The sequence below is a fragment of the Trachemys scripta genome, chromosome 9 (genome assembly GCF_013100865.1).
Source record: "Trachemys scripta elegans isolate TJP31775 chromosome 9, CAS_Tse_1.0, whole genome shotgun sequence".
Classification (NCBI taxonomy): domain Eukaryota; kingdom Metazoa; phylum Chordata; order Testudines; family Emydidae; genus Trachemys; species Trachemys scripta.
Window position 1 is genome coordinate 18856296 of NC_048306.1, and position 26252 is coordinate 18882547.

Genomic DNA, 26252 nt, shown 5'->3' on the forward strand with positions numbered 1-26252 from the left:
AAATTCAATCACAGTTTACTGGATAAAAGGAGATTGCTTTGGAAGATCACAAAAGGGGAACGGAATTCTGCCTGGAGTAAAAAGTGGGCATAATTCCCCTGGAATATCTATCTAGTACTTTACATCCATAGCTGTCAAACTGTTTTACAAAGATTGATAAGTATCAATACCCCCTACCCCATTTTACATAGATGGAAACTAAGGCAGAGAGGTCACCCAGTAGTCAATTGGCAGATCCTGTAAGAGCTCAGATCAGTTCCCAGTCTAGAGCCTTATCCAGTGGTCAATCCTGCCTCTCCACTGAAGACAGTATTAGCAATGCCTGCTTCTACAGCATTGACTTTGAACCTGAGAACCCAAACGACGCGTGAACACTCCAAAGTCCAAGAAGTATGATCTCCAATCCTTATGTCTGTCATGGAAAGCGAGTGTGGCAGCTGCAGGTCATTGTGTTCAGGAGTGCAAGATGTTTGATTAGTTTTGTTTTAAAATTGACTTTTTCAGTACAGTGTTGGGAGAGTATCTCAAATAAAATAATGATGGCTACCCCTAGCACTCACTACAAAATCGGATGCAGCCAACTGGAGGGATGGAAGGTATGTTATGTCATTTTAAATTCCCTCCCTACCCGCTCTTTACTTTAAGATAAAGAGTGTTCCTTTATAGACCTCTGCTCTGCCACAGCCCTTCCCTTTGTAATGTTCTAGGTTGCGCATTCGTCACCATTGTCTGCAACTGGCTGAAATGCCAGTCTTGCTCAGGTGTGTGTCACAGGCCACCTAAAAGAGAACTTTTCTTTACTTCACATGCTAGAAGAAGCATTGCAGGATTTCTCTCTCTTCTTAAAATCATGAGACTCTATATGGCAAGCGTGCACAGAATGAGAATGACCACAGAGTCTTAGCTGGCCAGGGATCTGTTAATACTTTTAATGCGTATTATATAGAACACAAAAGCTATGTCAAAAGACCATTAAGATTGCGAAGTCAAGCACTCAAAAGTTAGGCAATGCCAGAATTAAAGTTGTTTGCGCAACTGTTATTTTGCTCCCTTGTGCATGTGCATTAGGAGTCAGTTTTTATTACATGATCTCAGTACCCCTGACTCATTCAATGCACAGAATGGATGACACTCAATTAAATGACCAGCTTTTCAATATTGTTTTCTCGTTATTTAATATGAGACTGTAGGTTCTCTTTATTGCACACTATAAAAACTTGGCACTGAAGACAGAATTATTAATTTTCATATGAGCTTCTCTATGGTGCTTAGCACTACAGTATCTGAGTGTTTCGCCAACATTAAATAATTTATCTTTACAACACCCCTCTGTGGTCAGGAAGTGGTATTATCCCCATATTACAGATGGGAAGGTGAAGCACAGACAGGTAAGGTCAAAAGTTTGCACTAATTTTGGGTACCTTGGTTGAGACACCTAGAACAGGGGTTCTCAAACTGGGGTTCGGGACCCCTCAGGGGGTCACAGGGTTATTACATGGGGGGCTGTCAACCTCCACCCCAAATCCCGCTTTGCCTTCAGCATTTATAATGGTGTTAAATATATTTTAAAGTGTTTTTAATTTATAAGGGGGGGTCGCACTCAGAGGCTTGCTATGTGAAAGGGGTCACCAGTAAAAAAAGTTTGTGAGCCTCTGACCTAGGATCTTATTTTTCAGAGTATTTAGCATTATATAACACTTCATAGGTTCACAGTACAGCTGCCATGGACGTCACTTGCAGATGAATGCTCAGCATTTCTGCAAATCAGACCCCAAATTTCAAGTTAGGCACCCAGAAAATGAAGAACACATGATTAGTGACCAGCTGTGAAAAGTCTGGTTTAAGTGATTTGCCTATCATCACAAACAGGGCCGGCTCCAGGCACCAGCCTACCAAGCATGTGCTTGGGGTGGCACCTGGAGGGGGGGGGGGCGGCGCTCCGGCCGTCGAGAGCAGGGCCACGGCCGGACTCTCCGCCCTTCCCCCAGTGCTCCGGCTGCTGGGGAGAGACTGTCTGTGTCTGACATTACGGTACATTTTGGTCTTGCATGGGATCAGGTTTTATTCCCCTGAATTCACATGCAAGTTGTCCTCTTTAGTAAATCTTTGTCTTTCAAGAGGTAGAGGCTGCGCTGTGGCTGGCCCTTGGGTAGATGTGTGAAAGGAAGAGCCAAGGTGCTTTCTCCACCTTACACAGTCCCAGTCCTCACACTCTCCTTAGCAAAGGGACTGTCCCTGCTAGTGTCTCCGTCCCATTTAAGGGTGACTGTCCCTTAAATGGGACGGAATGTAGAAAGAAGGCAGAGTCAGAGACCATCTGCATCTACTAGCCTGTGTGGTAATGGAGGGGAATATACCATGGACCTTTCTAAGGGATACGGCAGTGGCTGTTCTCCCCCAGGCATTCCAGTAGGCACTGTGGGTACATTTCAGAACTGCACTACTGACCTGAACAGCCACTAGCTGGGCCAAAGGCTGTTAATAGGAAACTGGGCAGCCCACACACTGCACCCCTGTGAGGTACCAGTGGGGAGACAGGACAGTTAAGTGAATGTTTATAAAGCGTTTTGAAGATGTAGAAGTGCTAGGCAGCATTAATTACATGTGGCAATAATAATAATAATGTATTGGGCTAGTTGATAATCCGTCTGGCATAATTTTCTAAAAGTGCTCTGCTGGGAAAGATGGGGTTCTACAGTGAATGCACCCTAAACCTTTCACACATCAGCTTAACCCCAGTCAGCCAGACTTTCAAGAGAGCCAACCAATTTCTACTCCTGGGACCAAATCTTGTGGTCTTTATTCAGCAAAATTCCCAGTGACTTGTAAGGACTGACAGATTTGCTGCTTACCCATAGAAGAGAAGCTGTGAGGACTGAGAGGAGCAATAGAGGTTGCGAGATTACCAATACCTGGGAAAAGAAACAATGAGCTGGTACAGCCAGTTATCCTACAAATAACACGTGGCCGCACTGGACTAGCGTCATTAATATGCCTAAACACAGAACAAGCTTCAGACATTTCTCCAACTCAAAAAAATCACAGGCCATCCAAAACACCCTCAGTTAAAACTTAATCTCAATCCCTACCCCCTAGTATTTCACATGGTTGCAACTGCGAGTATGTAAGTGCCCCAAATTCTGAGATTCTGTTGAGTGCAAGAAACAATTGTTAGCAACAGAGATACACACACTCACAATCCACCAGCCCACACTCTCCCCAGCACAGAAAACCCACAGATACCTAGTGATCACAGGAGGTCCCTTTAATTTGTGGGCTTCGATTGCTTTTGAACAAAACAGCTTTGAAATAGTTGTACAGCAGATGAGTATGAGAGGAAGGATCGGAAGGGCAAGTGCTCTTTCTTCATTAAGTACAGCTGCCTTGAAAGCAGTAGTTAAAGATCCAAAGTACAGCATGTTTCACCCTGTTCATCGGATAAATTAGTTCAGATGGTAGAAGATCCCACACAGAAACATTCTGTACCTACCTACTAACCAGCATACTAAAACTTTGATTTAATAAAGAGCAAACAAAGATTTCAAGACTGGAGTGGGACTGTGGTGAACGCATGAAATGACTGGTTTACCCAGGAAGCAGTTTAATTGCACATCTGTTTTTACAGTTAAGTATTACGGTTGAAAGAAGTAAGAGCCTAACCAGACCCTCAAGCCTCTGCCCCAAAATTCAGAACAGCTGTTTGAAAAATGGGACAGGCATATCTCTATTTCTCCAAGAGGATTTGAACACTTTTTTTTTTAAATGTACAATTTTATTATTGGTCAGCTCAACAAAAGTACAGAAGAAGAAAGCCTTATATGCTACTCAGAGATTAAGAGGTCATTCAGCCAGTTGAGCAATTTCCCAGCTGTGGCTGATAAATGCAGCATTGTCTAGAATTCATCTGTCTTTATTACACCCTGCCACAGAGGTAAATGAGAAATATAGGATTGTCTGTCCAGCAAACACTGGTGCTGTCCTGCAAGGGGACAGATGATTTACTGCAACGTCAACAAAGAGAAAATAAGCCAAGCGGGGAAGAGTAGATATACGGATAGGGAGAAAAGGCATTTCATTTCAGCGGTGCTCACCAGCACTGCTAGAGTCAGGGGTGTCTCAGCATTTCAATTATACACTCTCATTTTCCCAGGGCTGTAAAAGTTTCATTCCTGGCTAAAACTAGGCCCACACACCTTCTAAGAGGATGTCTGCTCAGGATTTTGAAAATTTACAGATAGTTTATATATGACCATTTTTAAGAAAATAGTACAAATCAACTTTAAATTACATATATTCTTTTCCCCCCCAGATTCAGTTTCTTACGCTCCTTACAGCAGGCTTATCAGGGAGCTCAGTGTCCATGATACAGGCTGTGTGGATGCAACGCTGGACAGCCTGGATAATAATGAATCAAGAAAATGGGAAAGTAAATTAAAATAATAGTAATTTTATATGGCTCGCCTTTCAGAGGGTGTGGCCTGCAGAGAAAGTGTAGGAGAATTTTAGCTTTTCAGAGGGCTACGTTTTTCATTGTCAGCGCTGGAGACTGAAACCCCAGAAGAATGGGTATAACATGGGCAGCAAATACTTTCCCATACTGCCCTGCCAGTGTGCCTTTGGGACCACTTGTAGGGGTGAGTGAGTAGTCCAGTCCCTATTGCCCCTTCAGCCCTCAGCCGCTCTGCTCAGACTGCCACCATGGGCGCCAGTAGTTGGCACTTGCTTTTTTGAAGTGGGCAACCATCCACTAGGAACTAGTCTGAAGATGCAAAGCTAAATTTTCAATACATTCTTAAAGGGAAATGGCTCCCTGACGCATGGACATAGGGAATGTAAGAAAATCTCTCTCTCTCCCCCCTCCCAAATTAACATTGTTAGCACAAAACTTTCGTAGCCATTATTTGGAGAGTGAGGCAGATAAAGCTTCTATTTCCCCCTGGTTTATTCACTGTGTATTCCCTACCATACCTCTTCACTTTCTTGCTGAGAGGTAGTGTGTGGCCCTTCTGCTAAGCCTCCTGTGACCCATGTGCATAGGAGAGAAGTGCTACTTTATCACAGCCTTACCTTTTCTTGCCATACTACCTCCCACCTGCGTGGACTTGTCCCAGACTGATCCTTACCGAGATGCTGGAACCATTTGTATACTGAGCCCTGGTCTACACTGGGGAGGAGAGGGGGGTCGACCTAAGATACGCCGACTTCAGCTACGCGAATAGCGTAGCTGAAGTCGGCATATCTTAGTTCAACTTACCTGGCTGTGAGGATGGCGGCCAGTCGACCGCTGCCACTCCCCCGTTGACTCCGCTTCCACCTCTTGCGAGCTGGAGTTCCAGAGTCAATGGGGAGCACGTTCGGGGATCGATTTATCCACATCTAGACGAGACATGATAAATCGATCCCCAATAGATCGATCTCTACCCGCCAATCCAGTGGGTAGTGAGGACCTGCCCTACGGGTGCTGAGAGCCAATGGACCAAACTGTAAACCCTGTATATAATGGAAACCACTTCAAGCCGGGGGTGAAGCAGCACCCCTAGTTCCAGCACCTATGATCCTTACCCCTACTATAAACAGAGGAAGCAGCCCCTCCCAATACAGTCCTTCTCTCTGCAGTGTGGAGGAGTGAAATGGTTTTCCAGTGCAAGCTTTCACAACTTGTGTGTCACCATCCCCCCGGGGGTCATGAAAGTTAATGGTGGGGGATATTGCAAAGCATTGAAAATTGTATTACAATCAAATCTCACTCCCCCACTCCCTGCACACCCTTACCTTTCAAGCTCGAGTATGCTGTGTCAACCTTTTGAAACACACACACCACACACACACGCACACAAATTAGATAGGCTTATTGTTATCACGGATGCATTTTTACATGTACAGTAAACATAAGGAGTTGAAAAGATTTGACTTTGAACAAGAGGCCACCACTCTGAAAAGGGTTGAGAAACACTGGCCTGCTGGCTAGAGCAGTGAACAGAGATTTCCAGTTCTTGTCCTGACTCACTGTGAGATCTTGGGTAAATCACTTAAAACTTTCAGTGCTTCCATTTCCACATTCGTCAAGTGGTGAAAAGACTTACCTACCTCACAGAGGGTCTGTGGAGCTTAATTTGTGTTTGTAAAATGCTTTGAGCTCCTCAGAGGAGAGGTGCTATGTAAATGCTAACTAAGGCATTATACCATAGCTTTGCCTCTGTTCTCTCAGAAAAGAGCCAATAGAAAGTCACTAGATACCAAGCGTAGAAATGACATTTCTCATTCCAGTCCACAGTATGGTGAAGCCAGGGAGGCTTAGGTACGATTACAATGGTCTCATCTTGTAAATGACACTGATTCTAGAGACAAAAGGAATCATTAGATTACTACTCAAGAAGGCAGTGGAGATTTTTTTCTAGCAAAAACACCTTCGGGCATTAAATAAAAACTTGTGCACTCTCCAAAGAAACTAAGTTAACCAATCTCTCCTCCACAGTTAAGCCTTACTTCTTATCTGGCAGCATGGTCAAATAGCAGGACTGGTTTACAGCCCATGGGCTCTAAAGAGTTAAAGAAAGGCTTGCACAAACTTTGCTCACAGTGTAGCTTGCAGCCTCTTTGCTCTTGGTCTCTCCTCCCTCTCTCCCTATTGAGGAGAGGTAGAAGCAGTGCTAGAGAGCTACCTTTCCTTCTACAATCTAACAACTGCCAGCAGCAGCTGAAGGAGGGAACTGTCTGGCTAAGGCTGTTTCCATTCAAGCGTTCAGGCACATGAATAGAAGACTCCCCGCACCCTCCCTTGCTGAATGAAGGAAGAATATCAGCATTTATGCTGTTAAATCAGTCTGTCAGCTGGCATCTCAAGAGCCGGAATAAGAGTCGCCTCTGCCTATCACGCAGCAAAACATTTACTTCAAGAGCAGAGAAGGAGAAAGTGCACTTCGCGTGCTTGTTTGAAAGAAGATATTCGAGCTCCAGCAGTAAGACAGCAAATATTTCTTCCAAAGACCTAGCTAGTGGGGGGAGATGTTCCTAGACAAATTCTCAGCAAGTCCAAGGTCTAAACCAGATGCTCGAATGATTAGCCCCACCAATCCTGCTTGCTAGGAAAGGTAATTATGCTTTTTAAATTCTCTATTATTTTCCTACATGTTGGCACAGCTGAGGCTAGACACATTAGTTTACGCTCTGGCGTCAAAACAAAAGTATACCACCTGCCAACGAAAGAAGAGATCCCTACCCCCAAATTCCCACTGGGGAAAATGCAAGAAATGGGTGGAAATGGCATTTCAATGCTTTTTTGTGCTTATTTGACTTTTTTTTTTAAAGTGTAACTTATAAAGCACACTGTGCTCTGTACCAGGGTCTTTCTGCTTCTGCCAGCCAGGCAAACAAGGATCGAACTACTAGCTTAGGAAAGCCCACGGTGGTGGTTTTGAACTGTGCCTCTTACTGTAATAATTGTCCTGATCAATTCTGTTCTCACCTCTCTGTGGTAGTTTTAGTACTGGATGGAACAGCAACACAACACAACAGTTGTCCTCAGGTTCAATGATCGTTTGCTACCTATTAAAACTTAAACTGACAGTGGAAAGAAAGTAAAGGAATGGAAGCATCTAGCTAAGATAAGAGCATTTACTGCAGTTGTCTAGCTATGCATTGGTTTTATCCTAGCCGTACTTACTGTGTTGCAGGGTTTGAACATCATTATTTCTCTTCCTTTGCTATATAGGCAAGGCAAACAAACTCAATCCTGAGCGTGCTGAGACCCCTCAACTGCTATTGGCTCCATTGGGAGGTGAATGAGTTCAGCACCTTGGCCCTCTGTATGTCTGTTACGTATGATGAGGGAAAGTGCTCTAATGTTAGTTTATTTTAAGCCTCCATTTCCATTATTGACTTTTTTTATTAAACTACAGAACTTGCTTGATTTAAATAATTTCTCAAAAATAATTATAAAATTGTTATCTGTTTGGAATCAAGGGGCCTCATCCACTAACATCAATGGGGAGCTGAGGGTGTGAGCAGCTCTCAGGATTGGACCAGATTTTCCAAGGGGGTCAGAACCTGTTCTGAATTAACAAATATTGATCAACATCTTAGATTTTAGGGACTTTGGTTTCTACTTCTGATGCACTGCACTTTAATAAGTGTCTGTTAGTCTGACGATTAATTTGGAGGCTCCAAAGGCAGGGCAGGGAGGGTCTTTGCCTACTCAGTTCTGAATCAGACAGTTCAGATCTTAACCTGCTTTGGAAATTGGCTTTGTGCAGCATTTTTGCATATCAGATTTGCTTACCTGCTGTTACACAACCTCCATGGCTAGCTAGCGGGATGAAACAGCTATAGAAAATACCTTGAAATTCTGTTCCTGTGCCTTTTCTGCTAATAACAGAGTCTTTGTAAAACTAAAGCAAGTGTCCAAAGAGATCTGCACATTGAAATACCTGCTAGTCATTTCAAATTCTTATATTTAGCAGTGAAATGCTCTTTGACTGACCTTGGTAACTGAATCCTTTCTGGAAAAGATATAGGTAATTTCCCTACTTTCAACAGTCCAAATGAAGCTGAAGTCTCCTGATGTTACCTGCAATTCTATATTAATCAGACAAAAGTAATAAAAATCCATGCTAAATCTCCACTATTAATCTCTTACTTTTATTAATTCAAATTCTTGGCTTGGAATTAATTGTTGCATTTGAACTCTTAATGTGCTTAGCATTATACAGTCTAATTTTCAGAAGCAAGTAAAGCCATTAGCCACTCTGGTCCTTAGGGAGAGAAGCAGACTTCAGTTTTCTCTACCAGCTGAGACAGCTGCAGACATGGGGTAAGGACAATGTTCTGCGCTTTCCTCATAGCATATCAGACTACACATTGATTTCACTTTGGCAGCAGCAGAGAAATCATATAGTATTAAAGTAGGTGTACTTAAACAAGCTCCCTCCATATCTTGTATTTCCTACTAGCTATAGTGAGTCTGTTCTTTACGGAGAAAATTCATGCTTTACTCAGGTAAAGTGTGGGAATTATGGGAGTGAAATTTACTGCCCCCACCCACTAAGAGCCAAAGTACATGGCTGCAGCACAGCCTCATTCCTCAAGTCTTCTGCTGCAGCCTGTGTGCTGAAATAGCAGTGGCAGCCCCCACAATCACCATACCAATGCCACTTAGTGTGGTAAGATGCCAGCATCCTTGGGAACAGAGACTCTTGGCCCCGCCCCTGCTCTCCATGCTGGCCTATGTGGGGACAGCACTGAGACCCCGTGGCACATAGGGGAGTGGTTCCAGCATGGGGCTCACATAGTCCAGGGTGCTTCTGCTGGCAGTCTCCACCAATGTGAACTTCACCCCATACTGGATAGGAATTCATTTGTACTATCACCGCCCAGATGTCTCCTCTCTTTCTGTTTTTCATATGAAGGATAAATAGACACGCCCCAGGTTAAGAATGGAAAAGTACTGAGTTTTTTAATAATGTGTGAGCGGTGTTACTAACCACTTTGTTTTAGAGAAAGGCACCCATATTATATTTGACATATATATTTGAGGCGGTCCAAATAATTAGAAATGTGGGCCTCACAAGTCTTTATATAGTATTTTATACAGATACAGGCTTATGAAAACACATTTCCAAAGTCACCAGTGATTTTGGCTGCCTCAAGTTTTGGGTGCTCAATTTGAGACAACATAAAGCACTCTGATATTCAGAAAGTGCTGAGCACCTGCCCTCTGGAAGTCCTGCCCCTTTAGGGCATCATTTTGGGCTCCAAAACCAAGGCACCCAATATCACTAGCTACTTTTGAAAATCTAGGCCTTGTTCTTTACATTGTTACATTCTGGTTTTCCAGGAGTGTTGAAGTATTTAAAAAACATGGAATGGACCAGATTTATCTCTGGTGCAACTGCACTAATTCCAGGGGAATTGCATCAGCAACAGCTTTGCCCCAGTCTTCCTGGACAGGTTAATAAGTAATAAGAATGGAAGAAACTTCGGAAGAGAAAAAAGCTGGGAATCCACCAAAATATCACAAGAACTCCTGCTTTCAAAAGTGGATTTCAAAATTGGAGGTGGAGAGTATCATTTGCATAGGTATAAACTTAAACTGAAGGAGTTACTCTGGATATACACTAGTGTAGCACATCTGGCCCATGGACTGCTCCTGAAGTTTAAATGTCATCCTTATGCTCCTAATTCAATTAAAATAATATGTGCCAACACTACGTAAAACCAGACTCAAACACAGGGATCACAATCTGCAGAAGTCCAAGGGGTTTGTTTGTTTTCAGTGGAGCTTTTTTGTTGAAGCCATCTGGGAAGTCTGGAGATCGATAGAAGATGGTTGGGGGAGAGAAAAAGGAATAATAAAGCCTGTTTGAAACTTTCAGAAATAATATCTTTCTAGAGGACAATCCAAACACTTTGAAAATACATACCGTTTTATTTTATCCTCTGCCCTCAGGAAGGCCTACAATTGTGTGCTGATAAACCAGCCTCGTTCTAAAACTGCATTTATTATAACAATGCTGTCTGTGCCAATGTGAGTGAGCATTTCTCAGCATTTCCTATAAACCTCTGATTTCTTGTAACTTGGCCATGAGAAATTCATTTGGCATAAAATGTGATCGTCTACAATGCAAATTAATTATTTTAGCTACTTGGGTAAAACAAGCTTTTGCTATACTGACGGCCCAAAGGTTGTGTCCTACACTGCTGATGAGAGAATTTCAAGGGAGATTTTCAAGAGCACCGAGGGGATTTAGATGCACAAATTCATTGACTTTTAAAGGGACTTTGTCTTTTAGGTGCTTTTGGAAAATCCCACCTTTCATTCCTAGTACCGTTCCTTCACATGCCAGCGCCACAGAAATGCAACTTGCGGGGGACGTTGCATGCTTAGTCCCCAGGGATTTGCACTATTCAGCAGTAACCATCACTACGCTGCCTCCACCTCTAATCTGGTCTACTGTGAAGCAGCATTCAATAGACAAAGAAAAATTGCACTACATAAATATTAAAGTTAACACTGATCTGAAACATTCTGCCCATTGCAAATAGCCCTAGAACAAACTCCCAGGTGTGCTGGAAAAATGGCTTTATTCCATTTTGCCTTCCCCCAGATCATGGGGCCGATGGGGGCTGGTTTAGGGCCACTTAGGAGCTGGCTCAAGGCCCGACGGGACTCACAGCAGCATGCTCTGACCGTGCCCCTTCCTGCCCCTACACCCCAGTGGGTTGAACACAGCCAGATACCCAACTCAGGAATTACTCCCGGGGAATCCCCATCTGACTGTTTAAGCCAGCAGTAAAGCCCTGTTTGACCATTCTATCTTCCAGCAGGATCTGGCCCACCATTCCTTAAGTTATCTTTTTTCTGTTTTTAAACTGTTTGAAACAAAGGGGGATCCAAGCAAATGCTGGGAGTGGTGTGGAGACAGTGTGTTCAGCCCTTCGATAACCCCCAAGCCAGCTAAGTGGTAGTACTGATGGGACCCACAGTGAATTAGAGCTAGCCTTTTTCCCTCCAGAGAAGAATATGGCACTGACTTGTCGGCAGAACTCGTTAATAAACAGATAAATAAATAAATAAATAACTTTTCCCTCTGAAAATGTATTTATATCAAAATTAAGATGTTTCACTTTGTTTTGTTTCAATAATGTTGAAATTAGGGCCATCAAGCGATTAAAAAAAGTAATCGCTATTAATCACACTGTTAAACAATAGAATATCATTTATTTAAATATTTTGAATGTTTTCTACATTTTCAAATATATTGATTTCAATTACAACACAGCATATAAAGTGTACAGTGCTCACTTTATATTTATTTTTATTACAAGTATTTGCACTGTAAAAAAACAAAAGAAATAGTATCTTTCAATTAATCTTTATCATGAAAGTTGAACATACAAATGTAGAATTATGTACAAAGAAACCTGCATTCAAAAATAAAACAATGTAAAATTTTAGAGCTTGCAAGTCCACTCAGTCCTACTTCTTGGCAGGGCCGGCTCCAGGCACCAGCTTGGCAAGCAGGTGCTTGGGGCGGCCACTCCAGAGAGGGGCAGCAGGTCCAGCTATTCGGCGGCAATTTGGCGGACGGTCCCTCACTCCCGCTTGGAGCGAAGGACCTTCTGCCGAATTGCCACTGCAGATCGCGATCGCAGCTTTTTTTTTTTTTTTTTTTTGGGCTGCTTGGGGCTGCCAAAACCCTGGAGCCGGCCCTGCTTCTTGGTCAGCCAATCACTCAGACAAACAAGTTTGTTTACATTTTCAGGAGATAATACTGCCTGCTTCTTGTTTACAATGTCACCTGAAAGTGAGAACAGGTGTTCTCATGGCACCGTTGTAGCCGGCATCGCAAGATATTTACGTGCCAGATGCGCTAAAGATTTGCATGTCCCTTCATGCTTCAACCACCCTTCCAGGGAACATGTATCCATGCTGATGACAGGTTTTGCTTGATAACAATCCAAAGCAGTGTGGATCAACGCATGTTCATTTTCATTATCTGAGTCAGATGCGACCAGCAGAAGGTAGATTTTCTTTTTTGGTGGTTTGGGTTCTGTAGTTTCCGTGTCGGAGTGTTGTTCTTTTAAGACACTTGAAAGCATGCTCCACACCTCGTCCCTCTCAGATTTTGGAAGGCGCTTCAAGTTCTTAAACCTTGGGTTGAGTGCTGTAGCTATCTTCAGAAACATCACATTGGTACCTTTTTTGCGTTTTGTCAAATCTGCAGTGAAAGTGTTCTTAAAATGAACAAGTTGTGCTGGGTCATCATCCAAGACTGCTATAACAGGAAATACATGGCAGAATGCGGGTAAAACAGAGCAGGGATCATACAATTCTCCCCCCAGGAGTTCAGTTAAAAAAATAAGGCATTAATTAAATTTGTAACTAGTGTCATCAGCATGGAAGCATGTCCTCTGGAATGGTGGCCGAAGCATGAAGGGGCATACGAATGTTTAGCATATCTGGCACGTAAATACCTTGCTATGCCAGCTACAAAAGTGTCATGCAAATGCCTGTTCTCACTTTCTGGTGACATTGTAAATAAGAAGAGGGCAGCATTATCTCTTGTAAATGTAAACAAACTTGTTCTTCTTCAGCCAATCACTAAGACAAAGTAGGACTGAGTGGACTTGTAAGCTCTGAAGTTTTACATTGTTTTGTTTTTGAATCCAGTTATGTAACAAACAAAAAAATCTACATTTGTAAGTTACACTTTCACAACAAAGATTGCACTACAGTACTTGTATAAGGCGAACTGAAAAATACTATTTCTTTTGTTTATTGTTTTTATAGTGCAAATATTTATAATCAAAACTTTGATTTCAATTACAACACAGAATACAATATATATGAAAATGTAGACAAAGTCCAAAATATTTAATACATTTAAATTGGTATTCTATTGTTTAACAGTGTAATTAAAACTGCAATTAATGATTATTAATTTTTTGAATCACGATTAATTTTTTTGAGTTAATCACGTGTGCTAACTGTGATTAATCGACAGCCCTCGTTGAAATGTTTTCTTTCAACTTTGTTTCATTTAGACTTTTACATTTTAATATTTAATGTGTGCATATTAGATATTTTACATTGCGTTTCAGCATTCACAAAAAAATTTTACCTCATCAAAACAAAACATTTTGAGGTTTCCTAAGAGAAATATTTTTGGAATTTCTGTTGCATGAGAAATTTTTAATTGTTACAATTTGGAATGAGATCGGGTTTTGAAATGTCAGAATTTCCCACGGGATGGAAATCCCTTTTTTGACCAGCTTTGCTTGTGGGAGGTAAGTGGGCATTTTCACACAGGACCCAGTCCACATTGGCAGAGCTTCAGCAGTCTTCTTCACAGTGCTCATAGGACACTCTGTGCCAGCAGTATCCGAGTTCTCAAGTTATAGCTGAGACATGCAGAGTTTTATGTGTAGGAAGGCAGTGGGGTTCATATCTTTTCCTCCATTAGTTTTAATGGCCCACATCTGTATAATCAGTGGGTGTTTCCCTAACCCACAAACAGGGCCGGCTGCAGGCACCAGCGTAGGAAGCAGGTGCTTGGGGCGGCCAATTCAAAGGGGTGGCACTCGGTCTGGTATTGGAGTGGCATGTCTGGGTCTTCGGCGGCAGATCCCTCATTCCCTCTCTTACTCTTTGAGCGGCCGCCGAAGTGCCGCCGCTCGTCTTTTTTTTTTTTTTTTTTTTGGCCGCTTGGGGTGGCAGAAAAGCTGGAGCCGGCCCTGCCCACAAAGCACAGAATACTAGAATAGGAAACAAAAGTGAATTCTGCAGGGTAACAGTACCCTTCCTCTAAAGGTGTAAAGAGCCTTTGTAAACACATAATGCTCTTCTGGATTGCCCAATGGCTCACAGGACCACGTCAGCAAATTCACTTAGTACCCCTGGAAATGCAATGCTCTAATAGCGATCAGAGCAGATATCAGTTTCATGTTATCCCTTTATCTGTCAGGTTGGTATGATGAGAGTACAGTACAAACTGGGTTTAATAATTCTTTTTGTTCTCTCTTTCCCTTTTAGAAAGGAAGAGTTTTTAACTGATCCTAATGACAGAATCAGTTCAATGTGGAAAGTGGAAAAGACCCCGTTTTTTTCCAAACTCTCCTTCATCTAATCACTGACACCCATAACTCTGGAGAGTGGAGATCATCAACCATATTAGCAAGAGATAAAACAAACTTGCCAGATCACCCAGGAATAAATCATCTGGAACGTGATAGGTTGGCAGAAAATTCACTTCCTTTGTTCAAAAACGAAAGCCTGTATAGAGCTAAGCCTGGCAGCAACTTAGATCTGTCAGTTCCAGAAGAGGACTAAAGAGATTTGGGCAAATTAAAACTCTGACAGCATAAGAAGTTATAACAACAAAAAATAGTCTCTAACAGGGGCATGTGAGAAATTACTTCCAAAGGCTCCTGTAGAGCAGTTTGCTTAACCAAGAGGAGTGAAGGTCTCATAACCAACACAACTGTGCTTTCTCTACAGAACTCTGGTCAGAATTCACTTTCAGGTGTAAATTCCCTTTCTGGATTTTCTTCATGAAATGGGTGAAGGAAGGCAACATTTTAACGGTGAATAGAGAAAATGGACAAAACCTGAGAGTGAGCAATGACTGAGATTTATTTTAAATACCGTGGAAATCTTACTGGCCGTGTCCACTTGCCAACCCTGTCTACAGAAGTAAACACAACAGCAGATAAATATGCCAACCTGTACATGTACGTTGGCTTGTTCCTAACGCTCCTGGCCATCCTTCTCATACTGCTCTTCACCATGCTCTTGCGCTTAAAGCACGTGATCTCCCCAATCACCACCTCTCCAGAAAGCACAGAAAATGTTCAGCAGTTTACGGATGTAGAAATGCACAGCAGAATTCCTAGCATTCAATGAGACAGAAGCAAGAGGAAGGCGTTGCATGGTTCACGAAGCACCTTTTGTTTGGCAAAATATGTGTGTGCTTTGTGGGGAGGAGAACCCCCACCTGCCCACTCTGCTCTGCAATGTACTGCATCTTATAGGGCAGTATCATTTGACTCATTTGTGAATTGATAGTCATAAGATATCCAGTAGGCTTAGGACACTCCTGCCCCCTGAAGACTGCAAGCAACATGTGTTGAGAAGTTTGGTTTCTAGGAGAATATAGAGCACACGTCCTAAATAAAATCTAGACCACAGAAGTCCCGTTGCTCTCAGGAGAGACTCAGCTCCTCCTGAAAAGATTTAATGCAAATGATAAAAGCTACTATAATGACAGCCAAAAAACCAAAAACTTACAAGAATATTTTCTGAAAGATGTATTTGCTGAGTTATCTTCCCCTCTGTTGCTAGAGGAGAGTCCTCGCCTGATAAGAGACTTGAACTCAAAGTTAATTTGTGGCGCAGGCTCAAAGAGCCCACAGGGCACATATGAAAAATGAATAGTGGTGTGAAAATCCCCAGACATCCATCCCATTCAAGAAGGAAAATCTTAAATGGTGTTTTTTTCCACTTGGAATAGCACATTTGCAAAATGCAATTTTGGAAATAGAGACGTGTTCCTGCTATAAGGCCAATGTGCATCATATACTGGGGCTATTACTTTCAGACATTAAGAATCAAACAAACAGTGAATAGTGCATTCCAATTATCAGAAGGAGGCAGTTCATTCAGAATGAAAGAAAATAAAAGGTAAAGGTATGTGCATGAAACAAGCAGCGTGAGTCATATTCAGAAGAGACACTGCCTCTGGGTCCCTGCCCTTCCTTCGCAGGAATTGCATTCCCTAAAACTAGGTTCATTTCTTTCAGCTTTCCCAATGCCACTCTGTAATTCAAATACTATTTAATGTAACTGAATTAAGTGGACATTGCTAACAGTGATAAGGTTGTTCTGAATTTGGACCTCTCTCTCGTCTCCATGTAGTTTCCCCCCCCAGAAAACGCCAAAACTCCCAATACTTTTCTCCCAAGGATACGGGGACAGGGGAGAAGGTGAAGGGAAGAGAATGCCAAGACCCGACACTGCAATAATAAATCAGCATACACAGCTCTGTACTCTGGAGTTATCCTAAATGACCAACTAGTGTGCTTACAAAATTAAAGGAAAATATGAGCACTGAAATAGGAGAGCAAGATTCCAATTGATCAACTGGAACAGTAAGAAAAAAATATCTAACATTATGAAACACTATGTTGGAAATGTCCTTTTAACGTCTCTCTATATAAACATATAATACCCTATGTAAAAAAATAAGGACTTTCTTCACATGGATCAGAAAAATGGCAATCAAATATAGCATCTCACTTCTGTTGGGCCACTATCTCTTGTAATGACACTTTTTAGACAGGGATAATTTTAAACTCATATGTACTGGGCAGGTGCTTCCCCATGGATTTTAACTAGCACATCTTACCTCCTTTGCTCCTGTCTAAATCTAGCCTTGTGATAAAGCTCCCTTGTGCTTTCCACTTTATATACAATTATTTGCCAATTCTGCTCTCTCCAAGGGCCTGGAAAGCGAAAACTCCCCACACACAGTGCTAAAATTAGCAATGGCACTGACTCTACAGACCTGTAACAACAATAAGAACTTGTTCTTCCAATGCTTCGGGAATTGTGGTTTCTTTGTCCTTATCGGTAGGTTGTTCGGTGGGTTGTTTTTGACTAGAAGTCTGGCTTCTTTATCTCTCTATGGGGAAGAACAAGATGCTAAAACCACACTGGTCATGAATGGTCCACAGCAAGGATTAGCAATTATTGTCACTGCTGTTTTGACTGGAAGACTGTTTAAAGACTCTTTCTCCACATAGAATAGCATCTTTTGTACTCCATGTACTCCATGAGATGCAGGCTCAACATGGAAAACGGTTAGTGCAGTAACTATGTAAGCAAACACAACATCCAATATATTTCAGCAATATCGCCCACACAGCCTTGGACATTAGACTGTATTTGCCTGGAAAAGAAATGTAGGCCAGGTCATAGGTTATCCTGTACTCTTGTGCCATGGGATCATCACTTGAGCATCTACTAGATCAGTGGTTTTCAAACTTTCTTTCTGGCAACGCAGTTGAAGAAAATTATTGATGCCAATGAGCAATTCAGAGTGTGGGAGAGGGCTCTGGGCTGGGGCAGGGGGTTGGGAGGAGGGGGTCAGGGCTCTGGGCTGAGGGTGCTGGCTCTGGGGTGGGGCCAGGGATGAGGGGTCTGGGGTGCAGGAAGGGGCTCTGAGTTTGGGGGGGCCTTAAGGATGGGGAAGGGGCTTTGGGTGTGGGCTTACCTCTGGTGGCTCCCGGTCAGTGGCACAGCCGGGTGCGGAGGCAGGCTTCCCGCCTGTCCTGGCAACGCAGACCTCGCTGTGCCCCACAAGTGGCTAGCAGGTCCAGCTCCTAGGTGGAGTGTGAAAAATTGGGACAGGGGTGGGGGGGTAATAGGAGCCTATATAAGAAAAAGACCCCAAAATCAGGACATCTGGTCACCCTAGTGGAGGTGCACAAGCAGCTCCGCGTGCTTCTCGCGTGCAGCCACCGGACCCCCCAAGCTCCCATTGGCCGTCTGGTGCTCAGGGCAGAGCCCCATGGCTCCCCTACCTATGAGCCGGACCTGCTGCTGGCCACTTCCGGGGCGCAGCGCGGTGTCAGAACACATAGGGACTACTAGTTTTTACTGGCCGGCCGCCAGGTCCCTGGGTGCTGAGCAAGGTGACCCAGTGCCTTGCATTCCGTGACCCAGTACTGGGTGGTGACCCAAACTTTGAAAACCACTGTACTAGACAGGACCTTGGCTTAACAGTTCATCTGAGGGATGTTACCTCTAAGAGTGCAGCACTCTCCCTGTTGTGATGCACTATCAACACTGCTTAGGAGTCCAGATTCTACTTGTTGTAGGATTTAAACCTAAATCCTGCTAAGACAGATTGCTACTAACTGAGCCATGCTGTCATGTATGTTTAAGGATATAAAAATAGGTTTACTTGATACAGTTTCATTCTTTCAGCAGCAAAAGCACAGAATACTGGCTAGTCCACCGCCATCTTTTTCAGGACCCTTTTAAAAGTGTACAAGAGCCGTAGGATTCTGACCATTCCTTAACCCATGTGGCAATTAATAGTCTCTATGAAATAATAATCTTCTATTACAGCCACCCAGAGAAGGAAAAGTTTTGCTCCCAAGAAACAGAGAGAGCTGCAGATATATCTATTTAATGAAGATATTTCAGTACAAAGAAAAATGACACACGAATTGATTTGGGGCCCAATCCTAATAGCAATTAATTCAGTGGCAGACTGGGACCCTTAATTTTCTGTTAAAATATTTTAACTCATAAAAGTACTCTTATTCAAAAATTGATTTAATAAATATATTGTAAATGAAAGGTTGATCCATTCATATTTAATCATATATTATATTTGGGCAGATAATATATTTCTATACAATACTGCCAGGAAAGGCATCCAGAGCTACCAACATACAGCATCACTTTTCCCATCCGATGTTTTGTGTCTCCATTTCAGATAGCAAGTAGCTGTTCAGCTCAGTATGCCCTGGTATGCTCCCTCCATAGGCTATTTACATAAGACCTATATATATTTTTGTTAGAAAACACATATTCACACTGTATGCACTGCTTGTCTTTTTCAAGGCTAGCAAATTTTAAAGTCTGCATTTCTCAAAGAAACAAATAAAATACATGTTCTCCGTTTGTAGTCTTTTTGTTCTTATTTGTAATTTTCAGGAGCCTGGGCCTTCTGGGGAAAGGCTTTATTTGTTTGCTTCCCACTTGTCCATCTGCTAAAAATTATTTTTATAAAACCTTAGAGAAATACTATAAATCAATTCTGCATCAGCTGGCTGCTTTATACTACTACCATAATGTGCACAAGGCCAGCAGCTCATAGTAGGGCTCACATGGAGGAGTCATATACTCCTCCAGTGGTCCCACTGACTTGAACTGAATCATGAGGACTGCTGGAGAATCACAGAAGTAAGGAACTACTAGATGAGATTAAATGTAAGCCCGGCTGTGCACCTATGCAGGAGAATAAGGGAATGTAAGGAGCCCCCATACTCTGTGTGGGCTACCTGTATTGCCAGAGCCTTTGCAGATCACTTCCACCCTAGAGCAAAGGACCAGGCTTCACTGACTGAGTCCTAATTTGGTTCCAACCTTTCTCCTGGTAGAGGGCAACTACACATTGCTCCTTCCTTAGGCTGGATTGTAAGGTTACAGTCCAGCCCTGTTCGAATCTGATAACCTTACTCAAACTCACAATCATCAGGAAACAGAAGCCATCACAACTGCCCTTAATAGTCCTCAAAAATTCTCCCATCATATTTAGTCTAAAGGTTGCCAAGAACCCTCCTCCCACCCCGCACACAAATTGGACATAACCGGACATCTAACTTTTTATGGGATTTATTCTTCTCTTATCCCATATGCATAACTCCCATTGACATTACTGATAACACTGCATTAATAAACCCTTGACTGGGGAATAGGGCAAGAATGGTTTACAGTATATGCTCTTAAACAAACAGACATCTTCCCATCATTTTAATATAATATATGATGGGATATACCTATCTCATAGAACTGGAAGGGACCTTGAAGGGTCATTGAGTCCAGCCCCCTGCCTTCACTAGCAGGACCAAGTACTGATTTTGCCTCAGATCCCTAAATAGCCCCCTCAAGGATTGAGCTTACAACCCTGGGTTTAGCAGGCCAAGGCTCAAACCACTGAGCTATCCCTCCCCTCATCACAGGCCTTCAGAGGTGAATTTAACTTTGTAACAGCAAAGTTCAGCAAAGGGTAACCATCAGACTTCAGGAAAGGAAAACTTTCTTTTTTTAGATGGGACAAGGCCAAAAACACGCTGTTCCCAACTCTGGTTGAGAAAAGCAAATGGTATGAAATCGCCCATTAGCTTTGTTGCCTTAATCAGGGATGAAGACTTTACTTTGCTTTGCTCTTGGGCCTGGTCTTCACGAGATAAAAAGGAGTGTCCTTTCCTGGTGTTAGCTAACATATGGAAAAATCTGAGATCATCCACCCTGAAGGCTGGCCCTCGTCATGACAAACATGCCTGTAAATTCTAATATAGAGAGGACACATATGCTTGTTCATAATCATGTTTAATCCTGTGTCCTGCAAAAAAAGTGTGTCCTGTCTACAGTCATGTTTCACCACATAATGAATGTATGTTAAAACAGCAAAAGATTCAAATACAAACATACCTTCAGGGCTAAAAATCCTGATTCACAATCTGTCCAATCACCCTCTATGAACTTTCATGGTGGGGGGGTCTCTGATGAGAAAAATTCCACAAGTGATTGTGGCTGCTTGATACATTTAGCATGCTTGGAAAGGACTGTAAAAATGACACACAAAAAGCATTCAAGTGTATTCTTAAACATACTGATAAATACACAAGAGCTGCTGAGAAAGGATTTAGGACCTCTTCCTCTATAGGAATCAAGCAAAGCTAGGAGATCTTCCATATCAAGTTTCAGCTGCTATCTATCTACCTGTGAAGATCTGGGTATGAATTTAATATTTTACAGCAGCATTCATTCATGACACAAACATTACACACGCACTGTTGCTGTTTTACAGTCGTGGCTTCAAGGCATTGAGCATAAAGTTTAGACTCTATGAGGGGCTGTGTATCCTTCATCACCCTCAGATCTGTAGAGACAATGAAGGTCCAAAAGGAATATGAGAAGTTTACAGATACTAAAGTTCACCTAGGTACTTATAAAAAAAATTACCATTTGCCTAGGCTTCAAAATGAACAAGCAAAGAGCGGAATGAAAAGTTAACTCCTAGATTACTAGATTCTCCTCCCCTCTCCCTGGATTATTGCTTTATATGCAGATTTCCCTTAGTCCTTTCACAACAGAGGAAGATTAAGTCCATCTTCCAAGGCAGTTAACGTTCTGTATGAACAATAACATTAAACTTGTTTTTGGCAGAGTGATTTTTATCGAAGGTGTTCTGGGATCTTCTTAGATGTGGGCAGAAGGAACTCATTCGGCAGTAGATTATATTTAACTAATAGTGGAGGTGGGTCAATGACAATCAGGAAGGTGTCTATCCAATTCAGATACAATTTATAAATACCTATATGGACATTAATGTGAATTTAGTTTTTATGTAAATTTATAACGAGGGGGGGGATGGATTAATCACATGGTACTAGCCATCACATGGATAAGGCCTCAGGAATGGTCTTTGTTACTTTCTCTGATTATTTTATTGTTTGCAAGCTATAAGTGTCTTTTGCTTATTCTAGGGTGGTCACTTTAAAATTATTTCTCCAATAAGGTCCAGAATGACTTTGTACTCCTAGCAGCCAACCAGTTGACACTCACTCTCATGGTTTTACAGACACAGGGATCTATCCAGATGACCCATTTAATGGTTTGGTGCTATTGGACTTACCTAGTATGACAGTTTCTAATAGACTACAAACTTACTAAGACTAACAGCCACATTTTTAGATTGCAAACTATTAATGGAAAATAAATAACTAGGACATACCCTAGTTTCAATTTCTGGCCTCATTTTCTCAGTGTCTGCCCTAGCAACTGCAAGCACTAGAGAGGCAGTGAACCCAACCCTGGAAATGTGGAGTATCCCTCTGACTAACCTAGACAGAGGCACTGATGGCCCCTACAGGAAGCCCAATCCAGTTCTAAGCTAGAGGGAGGTGACACCTAACTTCAGGGATCAAGTAGAAGTTCAGGGATCTGGCTAGAATAAGGACTCATGAGAAATAAATTTTATAGGAACTTAATGATTCCAGTCATTCTTTCAGTCAATTTTCTGCATAAGTGAGTCAAACCCACCCAGGCACAGAGCCTCTGTTCTCTCTCCACCCTACACTGAGGCTCAAAGACTGTGGAGCACTAATGTGGCCACATATGGTTCGAGAAAGGTTACCTCCCTCATAGCCATGTTAGGTCCTAGACATTTGATCCAAATCATTGGCCCATTCACTATAAAATATTTTAAACTTGGCATTTGAATGAAAAAATTATACCTGAAGTCCTTGAACTAACTTAAGTCCCACCTTGAGTCCCTCTTCGCTGCAGAGTGAAACTGGGCAGGTGTTGCCCCTCATTCCCCTGCCCCGAACCACACATACAAGAACCACATCCCAGATTTTGGTGATGCTTTAAACCTAAGCTGGCTAGCTTGTCTATGGCCATAGGCTAAAGCCTGAGTGTCACCACACACACTTGGCAGCGAGAACACAGGCTAGATTACTTGAGAGCCAAAAGTCCTCCAATGCCTTCCCACAATTCCCCCTGGTGCCCAGAGAGACAGGCAAGTTCTTCCACAATTCATTGGGAAAGAATCATAGGGCTGCTTAGTCTAGTGCATGGTTCATGAAATATGCCCCCAGAAGTCTTAGGAAGACCCAGGTGAGTGGAGCACCAGTGAGGACACAGTAACTTTAGTGCCACTTTGTAGTGTGGCTGCTTAGACCCAGGGTAGGCAAACACGGGTGCCAATCAAGCAAATAAGACATACCTATAGTTAAGACATACTGTAGTTTCTAATCCCTTAGCAACTTTAATTCAAACTAATTCAAGTTGATTGCAAACCGAAACAAAAAACAAAACATTGTTCTGTCAACATACGTCCAGTTTGTCTGATGCTGAAGCACATTTAAATGCACAGAAAGCTCCCATTTGGGTCATTGATGGACTGCTGCTATACAGAGACTGGCAGCAAGGGGAATTTCCTCCCCACCCCAACTGGCAACAAGGGTGAAACTAATGTGAGTTTCACAGTTGCTCACAGATTTTTTCACCCTACTGCAGCTTTGAAAAATTCTGAGCAGCCCTACATGCACTGAACCTGCCAGTCTGTGAATCCATGAAGACAACACTACATTGGGTTTCACTTGGCTCATGTTGGAAAGGTTATTTTCACAACCATGCAAAAGAAAAGAAACTTTTTTTTTTTTTGCGCTGTTGCTGTTAAATACATAGATATGAAAAGGAAGAAAATGAGAGTTCTAAACATGCCTCGTTTTCATTGATGTACTATTATAGCATTTACTGAATTTCAAAGCTCTTCGCAGTTCTGCTGTAGAAGCAACACTGAAATGACAGCTGGCAGATAAGCACAGCAGAGACAGACTCTCCACACACACAGATCTGCAACTAGAAGAGCCATAATCGGAGAAAGAGGCTGGCCAGGATCAGAAGGCCAAGACTGCTTTGCCTTTGTTTCACTTCTGCTGGTAACTCCATCAACTTACAACCTGATTCAACATTTCCCAACCTTACCACCAGCCTCTGGATCCAGAATGAAGTTATTTGCAACAAAACAATCAGAAAACGGTGTGTATGTAATGTACTGGTTAAGTGTGTGGTTACTACGGCTAGGAGATTGTTAAAAAATAATAATTGCAAGATGGGATTTTTCCTCCCTGATGACTTTTGTCTGGTTTAGAGTCCGTGAACCAACCCCAAAATATAAACCATTTCTGAAAATTCAGTTTTCATTGAAAATTTTGAACAAACTTAGATTCACTCTTGTGGTGTTTGAAAAGTCTTTTCACTCAATTCTGAGACAAGCTACTTCAGGGAGAGTTCATGTGTTAGGCCGAGGGCCTGGAGACTAATCCTTGAGCTCTATTACCACTCTGGCTATTGAGGAGCTTTAATAGTTCAACATCGTTGCCCCTTTTTTCCCCGTTGGGGAAACGGAAGCTCTCAGATGTGACTTGCCCAAGATCACCCACTAAGGAGCAGCCATCATTGCGATACGCACACATTGACAACCAAGCCTTCTGGGTCAGAGTGTGGATTCTACACTTGTGTAGAAGAAACACCAGGTAAAAGAGACAGACTAGTAATATGGACAGTGATGGTTGCACAAAAAAGGGGCATCTCTGTGGACATTTGTGTTCCAAGATGTGCAACATCTAGCTTCCTCCTGTAGGCTATGTGCTTTACTAACTCAACACAGACTGCTGGCAAGACATGCATGATAGGTCATCGGAATGATTCATCGCAGAGCACAAGATACACACGTGTAATCTAAGAAGACAAAGCTAGAGCCCAGATGTCCTTTTCCTCGGTCACAAAGAAAGAAAGCCAGAAACAAAACAGGGACCAAACCAAAGCTTTTTTAGTATGTATATTTGTGCTGAATATAAAAAGACAGATGTGAAACTTACAGAGCATAGTAAGTGCCCTATAAAATCAATGGGAGTCAATTCAATTAATAAGGCTCAAAACTCAGAATTTTAATGAGAATTCATTGTATGCCTAAATGTGCTACTGTTTTTTTCCTTAGTGCTTAGCTTTGCGCAATATTTATCTCATCATAAACTGCACCGTATATCCCTCCCCAGAAATAGTCCACTAAGTAGATGAGGATAAATACCTGTTGGGAAATTATAATACGTTTTCTTTTTTAACACTGGCTGGCCTAACAGACTAGTGAAATATGGGACTAATCTTGGACTAGATAGCTCTATTCACTGGCAGTCCTTTTTCCATCACAAAAGGAAATCACCATCGTAAGTGGCAGTTGCAACAAAGAGCTCATGGACCTTAACATATCTACTCTGGAAGGATGAAGCACAGAGTCAGCCCAGCTGGGAATGGAACGTGTGGTTCCAGAGACTGTAGGCATTTCTCATTTGTTACTTAGATTTATGTTACCTCTCTAGCAGTGGAATCTGAGAAACAAGCAATATGCAAACCAAATTACTGCAGAAGGCAAATAAGAAACTATACCCTATTACCAGTCAAAGTCTTCTGAATGCAGAGAGCCTGAGATGTCTTTTCTCCCAGGAGCAACAAATTTTCAACAAGTCCCCTTTAGCGAGCTGTCCCTTGGGCTAGGATCAACTACAGTAGGTGCCTGGTTTATCCAGAAACCTTTATATAAACATATAAATGCATGTGTGTATGTATGTATGTATGTATGTAGAGAGAGACTGTCTCGAATACATCTCCCCTCGCAATTGCGTTGACATATCAGTGCTCTGGCAATAATCACTTACATAGAAAAATTAATACCAGGAAGATATTTAATATAATTTTGGCTTCTTTGAATGTGATTTAAAGATGAAAGGAGGAGGAGCCAGGCCCATGTGATCAGTCAGCACTCCATGGGCCATCACCACATGTTCAGGGACCAATTTGAGAGCCACTTTCATAGGGGCACTTTTCAGTTACTGGGTTTGTCTTTTATTTAAGGGTAGAGAGATAGGCAAAAAAAAACGGCTTACTTTTTGTAGCCTCATGTATAGGTGTGTACTAGTTCTTTTACCTTTTCCTCCCCCACCCACTAAGAAAAGCTAAACCCAGTAAACAACATCCCCATCTACTTGGATCATTGGGAGCTACTGTCCAACTCCCAGGAGATTCCATACATTGTCACTGTGATGATTATCATTTGTATTATCATAACGGGCAAATGTGGAAATCAGGGTGGCTTGCTAATCTAAAATGAGCTGTGTATTTATTTATACTGGCCTGTTCCTGGAGTAAGTCAGGTGTCATTTCAGCTAGTAATTATCTTTTCTTTAAAAAAAAAAAAAAAAAATCTGTAAATAAATACAACATGCAGTACACCTCCTGGGAAGGCTGTTTATCTTCTCTCTTTAGTAAGTCTGGAAGATCCTTCACTCAGTGTTTGTGAGTAAGCGAGGCCTTTCTCAGGAGTGAAGAGTTATAATTAGCTTTCACCAGAGAGGTAGATATGGGAATACAGGTTTCAGGAAATTTTCACATT

General features: G+C 42.2%; 1 protein-coding gene across 2 annotated transcripts; it reads left to right on the forward strand.

Moving 5' to 3' along the window:
* Positions 1-551: 551 nt before the first annotated feature.
* Positions 552-17091, forward strand: SERTM2 (serine rich and transmembrane domain containing 2). 2 transcript variants are annotated; one of them, XM_034782459.1, is made up of 2 exons: positions 552-596; positions 14531-17091. In XM_034782459.1, exon 2 carries the CDS (start codon positions 15119-15121, stop codon positions 15398-15400), a length of 282 nt encoding a protein of 93 aa, XP_034638350.1. In that variant the 5' UTR covers positions 552-596; positions 14531-15118; the 3' UTR covers positions 15401-17091. The 2 variants fall into 2 exon arrangements, with proteins under 2 accessions (XP_034638350.1, XP_034638349.1); XM_034782458.1 differs by lacking the exon at positions 552-596 and adding an exon at positions 6591-7091.
* The last annotated feature ends 9161 nt before the right edge of the window (positions 17092-26252 follow it).